Source organism: Oryza brachyantha, chromosome 5 (genome assembly GCF_000231095.2).
Source record: "Oryza brachyantha chromosome 5, ObraRS2, whole genome shotgun sequence".
NCBI classification, from domain to species: Eukaryota; Viridiplantae; Streptophyta; class Magnoliopsida; order Poales; family Poaceae; genus Oryza; species Oryza brachyantha.
This window is the reverse complement of record NC_023167.2, coordinates 8,592,286-8,606,314: the sequence shown is the minus strand read 5'-3', so window position 1 is coordinate 8,606,314 and position 14,029 is coordinate 8,592,286. Positions and strand designations below refer to the sequence as shown.

General features: G+C 39.6%; 2 protein-coding genes across 3 annotated transcripts; one reads left to right on the top strand and one right to left on the bottom strand.

The window, feature by feature from the left end:
• The first annotated feature begins 389 nt into the window (after nt 1–389).
• LOC102714098 (solute carrier family 35 member F1-like) lies at nt 390–6,003 on the top strand. Of its 2 annotated transcripts, XM_040524720.1 has the most exons (12): nt 398–666; nt 1,628–1,722; nt 2,322–2,379; nt 2,542–2,736; nt 3,087–3,163; nt 3,446–3,528; nt 4,289–4,340; nt 4,456–4,524; nt 4,772–4,858; nt 4,938–4,999; nt 5,381–5,517; nt 5,660–6,003. In XM_040524720.1, exons 1-12 carry the CDS (start codon nt 540–542, stop codon nt 5,701–5,703), a joined length of 1,086 nt encoding a protein of 361 aa, XP_040380654.1. In that variant the 5' UTR covers nt 398–539; the 3' UTR covers nt 5,704–6,003. The 2 variants fall into 2 exon arrangements, with proteins under 2 accessions (XP_015692757.1, XP_040380654.1); XM_015837271.2 differs by having other exon boundaries at nt 390–666; nt 5,381–6,003.
• Nucleotides 6,004–6,208: 205 nt separating this feature from the next.
• LOC102705252 (zinc finger AN1 domain-containing stress-associated protein 15) lies at nt 6,209–8,768 on the bottom strand. The gene is made up of 2 exons (XM_040524049.1): nt 7,352–8,768; nt 6,209–6,708 (listed from the first exon to the last, which is right to left on the bottom strand). Exon 1 carries the CDS (start codon nt 7,854–7,856, stop codon nt 7,353–7,355), a length of 504 nt encoding a protein of 167 aa, XP_040379983.1. The 5' UTR covers nt 7,857–8,768; the 3' UTR covers nt 6,209–6,708; nt 7,352.
• Between the last annotated feature and the right edge of the window lie 5,261 nt (nt 8,769–14,029).

Sequence of the window (14,029 nt, the reverse complement as noted above, 5' to 3'; positions counted from 1 at the left end):
AACTGTATTTTGGAATGCAATTTAAAAGGATAGGATGGACAAACTTAATAAATCTTCTTTGGTTAAAAGGAAAAAAGTTACACGATCATCCATGTGAAAAGTATGAAAACAAGAACATCTCTCATAGATGTCTAAAATTAATCACTAAAATTGAAAAAATATCTTCGTGCTGTCACTAGGGCATTTAACTTTTACGACTATTACGAATGTTTCTAACCTATTTGCCACTCGATACATGTATCATAGACTCGTATGGGGTATTTAACTTTTTGCGACTATTACGAATGTTTCTAACAGATTTGTCACTGGATACATGTGTCAACTCGTAAGAATTATATGTTATAGACCACGAGTAACAAATATGTTTTGATGACAAATAATTAAATTTGCCGCTATCCCTACGATTGACCGATGGCTACAAATTGTAACTCCCCGGAGAAAGAGGGGCGAGTGGACGCTTCCACTCTTCCCGTCCTCTTCCTCGCCTTCGCCTCCCTGCGGAAACCGAGCCACTCTGCTCGCGTCGCGGCGGCGGAGCAATGGCGCGGCTGCCTGGCGGTGGCGGGTGTCCGCCCCGCAAGACCATGGTCGGGCTCGGGCTGGGACAGCTCGTCTCCCTCCTCGTCACCGGCACCGGCTTCGCCTCCTCCGAGCTCTCCCGCCGAGGCAAGCCCGCTCGTCCGCCCGCCTCCTCCTCCGGACTGGCCGCCGCCGCCTCCTCCGCCTCGCCTCGTCCCCAGTTTCTTTTATCTCTGCTCGGATTCCTGCCGCGATTCTTTGTTCTTCCGTCTTCCTGGCTCAACCGTCGTATCTTCTTCCGAATTTCTCTGCTTCCTTCTCTCTCTCTCTCTTTTGCAGAGGCGTGTGTTCTGAGATCCTTTTCAGACTTCTCTGTAGTTCATTTTCATTTTCTTTTTTTTTTATTCGCTTTTCCCTTGCCCATTTCGTTCAATTTTCCATTCGGTCATGCATTTTTTCCCTTCCTTACCTGCTTTTTTGCTTCTTGTTTTTTCCCCCTTTAATCAGTTTCTTGTCGGGACTTCTCTCTTCTATTGCTAATCAGTCAATGTACATGTTGATCTTGCGTGTCGTTCACAAGCTTTCCTTGCTGTGTTATATTATATCTCTGGGAGCAGAGATGGCAACGGACCCGAGACCTGGTGGATATTTAAGTAATTGGGCAAAAACTTTTACCCGATGGGTATACGGGTATGAAAACGTTCGTATGATCCCCATACCCATTTATCCATGGGTAATAAATACCCGCAAAGTTTAAATGCATGTCATGGCCTAATATCAAGTTAGTATAGCCTAATTAACCAAAATCATAGGTATTTAAACCATCCATACCTTTTTCACCATATTATATGAATGTGTGATGTCATAAGAATCTAGCGTCTATGCATTTTGAACTTTTGCGGGTATATGGGTAACCCGACGGGTAAGGTTTACCCGAGCGGGTATGGATATGGGGAGGTTTTCTTATCCGTGACAGGGTATAAGTATTTTAATGATACGAAATTTTACTACTGGTATAGGTATGGGATATACCCATTGCCATCGCTGGCTGGGAGAAATTAACCCAATTAATAATGTAACGACGGTACTACTGATTTTACAACTGCAGGAATCAACGTGCCAACGTCACAGTCGCTGCTCAACTACCTGTTCCTTGGAATCGTGTACGGGAGCATTCTGCTATACAGAAGGAAGCCTCTGCAGGTTCGGTCGTATCCTCATCTTTATACCAGTTTCGTAATTTCTACGTTAGATTGCCTAATCTTTGGAGTATGGCAATCAAAGAAAATTGGGTTAGCCAATTGTTTGGGTGCCACATAGTCAATGGCCTTGCCTAACAATCATGAGTGCGGTATATGTATCTTTGTGCATCAGAAATTCAACTTCTTTTAGTTCACTGTCAGTCCCTCATTTAAATTTATTCCCATCTTACACTCAATCACCCTTCCATTCGTAAAAATCTCTCATTTAGTAAATGATATGTTGGCCATTTTTCTCCATTCATAATTTTTCTCTTTTCTAAAGTAGCCAATTATTTTGGGACGGGGGGAGTATCTCTTAATCTCTTATAGCCTCAAGCACAGGTGCTTTAGTGGTTACTTTCTATTTGCATCTAACAACAATTTGCTTTGTTTGAAAAAATGCATGTAGTTGATACACAAACTGTTCTCACAATTTTAAATAAGTAATTACATTTATCTTCTGAACCGTAATATGCATATCCTTGTCTCCTACTGATGTTGTATTATCTGGACGTGTTATTTTACTGTGGAACTGATTTATGCATGAACTGACTCTTGCAGATGAAATGGTACTACTATTTAATACTAGGCTTAGTCGATGTAGAGGCAAATTATCTAGGTATGTGCAAAATTTTGCCAGTCAATTGTTGGCTCATTGAATAGCACGCTGCACAGAGTCGTTAATTTCCTGGTCATCTCTACTGAAATAACGAGGTCCTTCCTGCCTGCTGAATAGACAAATGTTCTTGCAATGTCATACTTAATTCTTTTTTGTGTACAGTTGTCAAGGCTTACCAGTACACATCTCTGACAAGCGTTATGCTTCTTGATTGCTGGTCTATTCCGGCTGTGATATTCCTTACATGGATGTTTTTGAAGACCAAGTACAGATTCAGAAAATATAGTGGTGTGGCTATTTGTGTCGCAGGGCTTGTGCTAGTTGTATTTTCTGATGTCCATGCTGGTGATAGAGCAGGTAATTGTTCTGTGAAAGCCATTTCTCATTTCCTTACCACAAAAAAGTGCAAAGAAACCTTTTAGATTTCAGATCATTTTAAAACTATGCTGACAAAATATGCCCTGAATTCACATTTACAAGAATAGTTGTTCCATTTTCCTGAAGTAAGGATTAAAGGCTGTTGCACAGTTTGATATGCTGCTTGATGTAATGGAATTTAAAAATTGCAGCAGTCCAGTGATATTTGAATGGAGGATAACTAAATCTTATGGGTGGAATTTTAGAACTTATCTTTTGTGACTAGTCTTCAAATCCTGAATCGAAGTACAACTAATGCGATGAAATCATGGGTGTATTGTTCTCTGCAGGAGGTGCAAGCCCGGTTAAAGGAGATATACTTGTAATTGCTGGCGCCACCCTTTATGCAATCAGTAATGTTAGTGAGGTAAAGTATTGATCTCAACCTTCAAGAGAAATGACCTTTTTCTATTATTATTTTCAATACCTGTTAGAAAAACGTTATTATTGTTTTATACGAAAATATATTCTATTCACTTCTTTATTGAAAAAAATCTCAAAATCTAGCGGGAAGATGAAAATGATTCTCTCGTAGCACCTTTACCATATGGTTCTCATTTCCTGTGCTTAATTAATGCAAACTTGTGGTCTAGGTTCACTAGAGACCAGAATGCCAGATCCCTCAATATCATCATCTTTTGCATTGCAGGAGTTCCTCGTAAAAGTCGGTGATCGGGTTGAGTTGATGGGGATGTTAGGACTATTTGGAGCTATTATCAGTGCTTGTCAAATGTATCATGTTCCTATCTTTTGACTATGTTTTACCATTTTTGCTTTTATATCCCTATACTGGTTTTATGAGTGGTTTGCTCGCATGGATATAGCGGCATGCTGATGTATGTGGTTAAATATTCCCTCCGTTTCAAAATATAAATATTTCTAGGATTTTTAGCTGGGGTTAAGGTTAAGAAAAAAAATCTCTTTTGCCCCTCAAGAATATAGATGAATGGAGGTGTGATGGTAGATGGGGCAAGATGGTAATAAGTTTAAATGAAAAGTGATTGGTGTGACTAGTAGTATTATGAATATTGCTACAAAAAATGCTTATATTGTGAACAAGATTTGAATTCTAGGAATATTTATATTTTGGAACAGAGAGAGTATATTTTTCAATAAAGGGAGAGAATGGAAAAGAAGCACATTAATTAGAAATAAGTGGTTCCCAGGATCTCCCATTGGAGAGAGAAAAAGGAGTGGTTGGGTCAGCTCGGGTAAAATGCTCTAATATGTGACGAAAGGTGCTGTACGGTTGGCTTGGGATGCCCTTATGTGCCTGCAGCTATCTGTACCAGCCTTCACGCATTGTGGTCAAATACCTGGTTTCATACGTGAGGGGATTAAGTAGATGAACCAAAGTACTTTAGGCAGTTTAGTGGACCTTTTCTTGTTTATAGAAAAGTTTGTCATTAGTTTGTTGAATTCAAACTGTAGCTTTTCTTATTCGTTCAAACAGTTCATTGAGCTATTTTTTTTTCTTTGTTTGCTTGTGCAGAAGCATATTTGAACGCAATGAGATAGAATCTATACAGTGGAGTGTTGGTGCTGTAAGTCCTCCCTCTTTTATTGTCCCTATAAACATCCCCTCATGTTGATCCTGGATTTTTATTTATTTTTGTGACACCAAAGACACCTAATATTACTTTCTTTTCTACTTGCCAGGTGGTACCATTTATTGGATTTGCAGTAGCAATGTTCATGTTTTACTCTCTAGTTCCAATTTTACTAAAGGTATATTAGCAAACAATGTTTCTTTTGTGCAACTCTATGCCTACTAATTTGCTTGCTCATGACTTATGTCAGTTCTCACATCCCAAGTTTACTGTTCCTTGCCCATCTCCTTCTGGGAACAGTAGAGCTCCCATCTGACCTAAAAAATGGGATCTTGCTGTACTATGAGATGGCACTAGCCATATAAAGCACTCGACTTTTGCTCTTTAAGTTTCTCATATAGTCATATCCATGTTGCCTCATGCAGATCAGTGGTTCAACAATGCTAAACCTTTCATTACTAACCTCAGACATGTGGGCTATTCTCATCCGTGTGTTTGCCTACCATGAAAAGGTCTGATCATCCGGTCCCTCAATCTGCATACTGCAGTTTTATTGTCTTACATGTAATCAAATGCACTTTCACTTTCCAGGTAGACTGGATGTACTATGTGGCATTTGGTGCAGTTGCAATTGGGCTGGTTATTTACTCGGGGTACTCCCCTCTTTTTGTTTACTGTTATACTTTTCTGTAAGGCTAATTTCAATACATAGTTTCATGATAGTTAACAAGACTGTAAACTAGGTAACCGAGCCAGATGAGTTTTATGGGGATGAAACTCCTCTTTTATCTCATGAAACTCCTTTATTTAATGACCTTGTCAAGTCAGCAATTTTGATGATGTGACACCCTATTTAATATGCATGACACCCCATAAAACATGCATTGATACTGGCCTAACAACACCAAATACTCTCATCTCACTAGTTGGCATAAGAAACTTTAATACTGTTAACGTAAAAGATGTACACCATCTTCTGAACTAGACAAACACAGCTGTTGCTTCTGCTCACTAATGGTGACATGTTGATGCAGCGATTCGAACAGCGATGACAAAAGGGGGCAAGTTGCTGAGTCCACTGATGCTGAGGGAAGGCTGCCTGATGAGGAGGCTGCTGTTGATCCAAAATGTCAGGGTGCTGCATCATCTGGCATCAGACAATCAGATGATGGTAAAACTCCTCCCACTGTTATCATACCTAAAGAGCCACTTGATCAAACTTGTTAGTAACAATGGACACTACAGAACAATAGAGGATGCAAACATCCAAAGAGAGATTTTGTTAACGGGATTAATTATGTTTTATGTTGAAGGAAATGGCCTCTATCATGCCCTCAGCAACGAGGAGCTGAGCTGAGTTTCTCGGGAGTTACTAGGAATTAGGATTGTAGAATCATCGGGTTGAATTGAAATACACATGTACTCCAGACTCCTCCAGTAGGCCAGCATATTTCATGCAGTTTGCTGTAATGTAATTTTGGAATGTATTTTTATCTTTTCTTTGGCACTTCTAAAGGAAGTTCCAGTTAGCCAGAAAGTATTGAGTGCAGACAGTTGTATTGGGGAAATTTTCTCCATGTAAGAGCACTGAAGGTTTGATGTGCCGGTGGTAAACAAGCAGTGTTATGCTATTATCCTCTTTTTCATGTCTTCATACTAGAAGCCTTAAAGCATATATAGAGTAATTTGTGTTTCATTAACTGCCATAATATTTGAGGGTTGTGTAACCCAAAAACCTACATAGGGTTGAGAAAAGCCCTCATGATATACCAGGTCACAGACACATATATATTTTGAAAAGAAATGAACATAATAGTGGCCTTTATAGATTGCAGCAAGAGCTAATTAGGGATTTCTCAATCTTCCACAGAAACATCATGTAAATATTTTGTGGCATGACAAATTAATTATTTGCCAGCCAGACAGATCGCAATAGCAACAGGGTAGGAGGTGATTATCTCCACCATGAACTGAAATTTCAAACATCACACATGCTTTCAGTAACACACAATTGTGTTGAACGAAAACCGAACAGGACTCAAAAGAAAAAGATTACAATATACTACAATAAATTGTTGGATCCAATAAAATTATGACTGGACAGTACACTTGCTATCATCCGTGTGCTATAAGAAGAAGACGGACGATGAACAAGAGTGAAGCATTCTCCCACAACAGCCGACCCATAGATTTTTTTTTTTTCGGTTGATGTAGACTTCTATGCTACTATGACGTCGGCTGTATGGGAGTTACTTCACAAATATGCAGATATCATGCTCTTGGATAGCCCATGTAATTACAGCATGATTCACTTGCAACATCTCCAGGTTTAGTCTTCCATATAGTTCATAGATCATACAACCTACAAGGTCACATGGAAAAATCTGAGGTCAATTAATGTATAATAAACAAAGAGGCTGCAATTCAGGAACCAAGAAAAACAAAATGCGGCATTGCGCAAATGCTGAAATAGAACCAGCAACAAGAAACTTGAGTTCCATGTTAAGTTGATAGAAGCAGGCCAGCAGCCACATGGCCCTGGCTTCGCCAAAGCAAGATACCATGCATGCGGCGAATATAATCTCACGAAAGCCAAACCAACAGTCCCAACACACCGGACTAACAGTTTGAAATGCAAATAAGAATATTATCAATTAGCAACTTAGAAAAGAAAAAAGGCATTTCAACACATATATCAGGAGAATTACTATAAATTGATTTAAGAAACAAATATCACATCGGAATGTATAACTATGGAAAGGACAGTTCTTATCTACCAAAAATGATATCTTTGAGTAGAATCATATTTATATATGAACGACAGAACAAGAACAGCTGAACAAAAATTGCAATTAGAAGCAATGCTCTAATGCAAATTGTAGTATGTCATTTTATCTTAAATGATACTAGGAACCATAACAACAAACCACAATTAAATGATGCACGATCATGGATGCGAGCAACATGACTACGATGAGTAAACAAACCGAAACAAATGTTTATACCTCAGATCTTAATGATCTTGGCAGCCCTGATCACAGGATTTGCTCGGGCAATCTCCTCCCTGCCGGCAGTTTTATAATCAAACGAGCATTCATGGGTCTCAGAATGCCGGTGGCGAGGGCAGAAGAGCTCCCCGCAGCGGCACCGGAAGCCGGTCAAACCAACCCTCTTGCGGCACACGTTGCACCGATTAACAAACAGCACCGGAGACAATGGCTCGGCCACCACCACCACCGCGGCCGCAGCATCGGTGGCGGCGGCTTCGGCGAGCTTCCTCTTCTTGGAAGCCTCTATGTGAATGCCTTCACAGGTCTTGGGCAAGAACTGAGGAGCTGCCGCCGCTGCAGGTGGTGCCGGTGGCGTCGATTGTGGAGGTGGCGGCTCCGGCATTTGTGCTGTTGGTGGCGACGGGGAGGCCGTGGTCGGGGAAGGAGAAGGCGACGACGACGACGACGGCTTCAAGATCTCAGCCTCGTCCTTGTTGAGATCACAGCTCTCCTGCGCCATCGGATTCAATGCCGGCGAACAAATCAAGGAAGCAGAGGCGAATCCCAAGGTTGAACAACCAGATCAGGACGAATTGGGCGTAGGAACAGCGAGAAATGATGTTTCTTGCTGTAAATATTCGGCTCAGAAATGGGAAATCAACGGCTTTTTTTTGTTCTTGCTCTCTCTCTCTCTCTCTCTGGAATCGGTGCAGGCTGTAGACCCGAAATCAAAGAAGAAAACGAGATCTAGACAAGGACAAATCGCAGAACAATTTTGGGGGAACAAAGAAGAGTAAATACTCTAGCTTTCCTGCACCAAATCGACGTGGAAATAGACAGAAACAGGAATTCCCCTCTGACTAAAACGCAAGAGCAAATCAGAAAACAAAAATCACAAGAAGCAATCGAGGCAGGGGAAGAGAGCACACGCAGATCAGGGAGGGCACCCTGAAGAACCTAGACCAGAAAAAAAAAGCGACGACCTTTTCAGCTCACACAGCCGCACCTACCGAACCACGGAATTCCAAAATCGGCCGGAGAACGCGCCCAAACCGCGGAGGAAGGATCCCGCCGCGCCGGCGTGCCGGCGCTCGGGGCTCGAATTTCCCAAGAAACCCCAAGAAACCAGAACCAGGCAGAAAGATTTGGGGAAGAAGAAGAAAGAACAGCAAGAAGAAAAAGCTCTGAAACAAAAATCGCCGGGGGCTCCCCCTGCGGCCGCGTGGAATCGACACCGAATCCGTGCAGATTCGATCGATCGCGCCGCGGGAGAGCACCGAATTGAGGTGAGGGGGGGATGAAGCTGGCCGGAGGAGGAGGAGGCGCAGGAGGAGAAGGGAAGGGAAAGGTGGGGGCTTTTGGGTGGAGAGGAGAGGGGAGAGGGACGAGCTGCTGCTGCCCTCTCTTGAGGTCCCGAAAGGACAAAGGGAAGGGAGATAGTGGAGAAAAGTGTTTATTTACTCCTCCTAAGCTTATAAATAAATATATATGTATATATATAATAGTAGTACTAATAATAATCTCATGATTTGTTATTCCTTTTATTACTTTATCATTTCATTTTTATGTGTGGATTTTGGGTGTCACACGACGCCATTTTTTGTTTTTGTTTCTTATGGCTCACCTGTTGTTTGATTGTTTCTCCCTAGTTTCTTAACGACCACATGTGTTTTACAAACGAGAATGGAATGGAGGAGGGATGAGCAGGTGTAGGTGCTCTAGTAGTCTATTTTAGCTGTATCTTTCGTTCTTTGCTGGAGAAAGTTTTATGGTCAGGCCGCAGGAATTTTATCCTTAAAAGGAAGGAACTGGGGCTGGTTCGGTTGGGAGGAATTGAAATGTTTGATGTGAAAATCTGGTAAATTTTCTATGATATAAAGAAGCACCTGTTCAGGGGATGACATTCAATTAAAACGCTGGATATTCATTCCCTAAGAAAAACCCTTCAAAATTACAAGCATTAAGTCGAACACTTATCGTATGAAAATGGTTGCCAAATCCTTGTGTTTCAAATGATCTTTTTTAATTTCACTCTTCTTTATTTATTTTGAATATGTTGTCTTTTTAACGAAGATAAGAAATACGGGACCTATTGAATTTATTCTTTTCGAAACTGAAGTATTGCACACACATTGAAATCATTTTGTTCTTTATCGCTAGCTTTCTGTTGTCTATAATGTCACTATGTATGTACCGTCATACATGATATCTATCTTTATATATTAATATCTCTTGTTGTGTTTTACTAGCAGGATTTTTAGGGGAAAGGAACAGACTGTGAAATAAACACTTTGGCTCGTCATTTACTCACACAAAATATTCTAAATAACCATGACCTTTTTATGGTAATGTGTTTTAGGATCTGGTAGCCCGTGATAATCCAGAGAGGCTTGGATTTTCTAGCCTCTGGCTACTGTCACTGATACATGCCTATTCGGTTTGAATGAATTGCATTATAACTTAAAGGAATCGAACTGTTTTGTGAGAAAAGCCTATGAAACTTATGCGTTCCTACAGCCCAATTTCACAATATGTTAGGAGAACTTGGATTGTTTAGGAGGTGTTTGGTTGGGTGTACGCCAGCGGAGACAGGCCCAACTAATGCAGGTTTGGTTTGTTTGGTTAACTGTAGTCCTGTTGTATCGTGGCTGGTTGAATTCACGAGGCAGTGCTTTATCTAGCTCAGCACAAACGAGGATGAGTTCCGTTTGCAGTGATCTAGGCCCAAGTAAGAGGATTAATGGTATAGTTATAAGGTCATTAGTATTGTTTAACCAATATTAGTGTAAGCTAGGCTATATTAATGATTAATATGGTAAAAAAATATATTAAGTATTTGTAAAGCTTTGTTTGTATTTTTTTTCACATTAAAACTACTCATGCAACAACTCCAATGCAATTAATCAAACAACATCCTAGCAAATACGGACTCATGATATCAAGCAACCAAACACCCGACCGTTGTATTCTCATATCCTAGCTCAACCTAGAATACATGTAATTGGTTAGCCTGGTTACAAACACCATGGCAACCAAACACACCCTTCAAGAATGTGGATATTCTAGCCCCTTAGGAGTAGTCTGATGGTTAGAAATACCTCCAACGGGCCATAGGATGCGTTCTTTTCAGGGTTTAGATGAGATTTTCGATGGCACGTAAATGAAGTTATTAGTGCATAATTAATCAATATTGATTATTGCAAACTTGATAAATAAATTTATTTGATTTTTTAAAGAAACTCATATATCAAAAGCCTTTGCATGAAACATACCCTTTACCGGTCCAGGAAAAGTGCTCATGAAGAAAAAGTGTCCATGAAAAAGGAGGAAAAATCTCAGCCAAATAGTTGAAAAGAACATAACCTTAATTTGGTGACCATCATTGTAATCATTTCCAATAACATCCTCTCTTAAGGATTTTGTATAGAATGTTTTCATATCCATATATACTAAGATTGATTACCGAAGAGGTCTATGTATATCTTTAAGAAATGCACTTGATCAAGATTTTTTTCCATCATAATATAACTTACGACTCCACATTTTCATTGTTTTGAGGTAAAACTATAATATGACAAGTAATTTCAATTTCATATTATGATCATACCAAATCATAATTCAAGAATCATGATCGTCCTATAGGCTAGAGAAAGTTTAAAGTTGCCTATGTAACATAACAATAAAAATAACAGAGCAGGTTAGTTACCATGCTTGCCTCTATTTCAGCGCTCCACTTGTAAGGGTTCGTTTTGATGAGCATGGATGAGAGATGGTTATCATCTTTCTTTTAATATCTAGTTTGGAGACGATATCTCAGCCAATCTTGCCCTCAAACCAAGACCCTAAAATCATTCGTAATAAGTGCTTCCACCGGATCATACTCCTATGCATTTGGTAGTCAAGGCCAGTGGACCAGAATTTCGTCGCCAATATCCAATAGTTACTGCCACTGACACATGGGTACATATACCTCTAGACCCATATGTCCACGGTACTAACTGTTGTACAATAACCATAATGTATTTTTGTCTAACGGTGATATATAGTCCTATTAATCTTCTTAATATAGTCATTATATATAAAATTGAAGGATATTTTAAGGAGATTCTAGGCATAATGATATTTACAAGTTACTAAGTTACAATTTATAAGAGAACGCTGAATTTTTTAAACCCATCTCTCCACTGAATTTTGAGATGTCTCAGGCCGCGTTCGGCATGGGGGGTGTAAGTTAACTTACCCTGGCACGAAAAACGTTGTAAAAGATTAGTACATGATTAATTAATTTTTAATTATTATAAAAATATAAAATAGATTAGTATGATTTTTTAAAACAACTTTCCTATATAATTTTTTTGCAAAATATATATTGTTTATCAGTTCGTGTTAGGAATAATAGATCAAGACACAGGATTAAACGTGGAAAAACCCCTCTAAAATAGAGAGAAAAAAAACCATGGGAGACAAATCCACTAATAAAGGTACATGATTACATGTACAAGGGTGGTCTATATTTATAGGCATTGAATAAGACTAGCACTAGGACTAGACTAGTACTACGACTAGGATTAGGACTAGTACTAGTACTAGGATTAGGATTATATTATTTGAGTCATAACCCAACAAACCTCCCCTTGAATCAAAATCCCTATAAACATGAACTAGAAGAAAAATGTCTCCAAAACCCCGAATGGTAGCTAAGCACCATGAACACCTACTAAGTTCAGGCAATGCTTGAACTTAGTATTGGAAAGTGACTTCGTGAGCATATCTGCAGGATTGCTTTCAGTGTGTATCTTTCCCACAGTAACTTGCCCTTGAGCAACAATATCACGAATAAAGTGGTGCTTAATATCAATGTGCTTGGTCTTGGCATGAAACGTGTCTTTCTTCGTCAAACAAATAGCACTCTGGCTATCACAATAAACAACATTAGTACCCTGTCGAATACCAAGTTCAGAAACCAGACCTCGCAACCAAATAGCCTCCTTGACACCTTCAGTAGCTGAAATATATTCTGCTTCAGTGGTAGAAAGAGCAGTAACAGACTGAAGTGAAGCTTTCCAACTGACAGCTGAACCACACAAAGAAAAGATATATCTAGAAATAGACCTTCGTTTATCAAGATCTCCAGCATAATCAGAATCAACAAACCCAACAACATCATTTGTCTTCACTCTGTTCTTATCAAACATCAAGCCAAAATGAGAAATACCTTTCAAATAACGAAGAATCCACTTTACAAAATTCCAATGTTCTTTGCCAGGATTATGCATGAATCTGCTAACCACACTAACATATCAGGAAGTTTTTTCTCTGTTCAACCTATCATATTTTTGATCTGCAAATTCTTCTCGAAGTCTTTCCTCAAATTAGACATTGAGAAGTTTGATGGCAAGATCAGTTTCAGCATATGACAGATTCAGATGAAAGCTATTTTCACCCAAGTTGGTGTTCGGAAGACATTGGGGGCTAGACTAGATGGTTTGACTGATGATAAGTGGGAGGATTTAGATCAAAAGGCATTGTCTGCCATACAGCTCAGTTTGTCTACAAATGTTTTGTGCGAAGTTATTAACGAGACGTCTGCGTTCTCTTTGTGGAAGAAACTGGAGGCGCTTTATATGAAAAAGAGTCTCGCAAACAAATTACACTTGAAAGAACGTCTGTACACAATTCGCATGGCAGAAGGTACCTCTGTTCGATCTCATCTTAATGAGTTTAATTCTCTGATCATTGATCTTGAGAAATTGGATGTGAAAATTGATGATGAGGATAAAGCTATTTTACTCGTTGTCTCGTTACCTGCTACCTTTAAACATTTCAAAGAGATTATGCTTTATGGTAATCATGATACCCTTAGTTTTGAGGATGTTAAGTCAAATTTGTTGTTCAAGGAAAAATTTGACAGTGATCCTTGTTCTGAAGTTAAAGCTGAGGGGTTAATTGTTAGAGGTAGATCTTCTCAAAAGGGTGATTCTTCTAGATCAAAGTCCAGATCTAAATCAAGAGATAGTAAGTCTAGATTATTTTGTCGCTATTGCAAGCAAAATAGTCATGATATCTCTGAATGCCCTAAATTGAAAAGGAAGGAAGAGAAGAAGAGTAAAATTCAAGAGAAACCAGCTCAGGCTAGTTTTGTTACCAGTGATTCTGATGGGGAGGTTCTAATCAGTACGACTAGTATTGAGAATCAAACTGCTTGGATTATTGATTCGGCTTGCACCTTTCATATATGCCAATATAAGGAGTGGTTTTCTACTTATGATTCTGTTGATACTGGTGAAGTTGTGATTGGTGATGGTTCTCCTCTTGAAATTGCTGGTATTGGTTCTATGCAAATTAAAACCCATGATGGCATCGTTAGGACCCTCTCAAATGTTCGCCATGTTCCTAGAATGAAAAGGAATCTTATTTCTTTGGGCACTTTGGAGTCGTTGGGATATAAATATGTCGGCGACGGCCTGGTGTATTCCCCTGCTATTGTAATCATTATCTCATAATGAATATTGCCAGTTGATGCCCGTGGTTTTTCCCAGTAAGGGTTTCCACGTTAAATCTGCTTCTCGGTTATGCCTCAATTTCCCTAACAGTACGAGAAAACGAGGGAGATAAGTTAACTTATGAGTGCCGAACGCGGCCTCAGTTGTCCGTCTTGCCAAAATTTGCTTAACGGTAGTTCAAATAACTTAG

Excerpts from the sequence above, each read along its gene's own strand:
- LOC102705252 (XM_040524049.1), bottom strand. The coding sequence starts at position 7,856 with ATGGCGCAGGAGAGCTGTGATCTCAACAAGGACGAGGCTGAGATCTTG.
- LOC102714098 (XM_015837271.2), top strand. The coding sequence starts at position 540 with ATGGCGCGGCTGCCTGGCGGTGGCGGGTGTCCGCCCCGCAAGACCATG. Across the intron at positions 3,529-4,288 it reads ATTATCAGTGCTTGTCAAAT|AAGCATATTTGAACGCAATG; the intron begins GTATCATGTTCC and ends TTGCTTGTGCAG. Across the intron at positions 4,525-4,771 it reads TAGTTCCAATTTTACTAAAG|ATCAGTGGTTCAACAATGCT; the intron begins GTATATTAGCAA and ends TGCCTCATGCAG.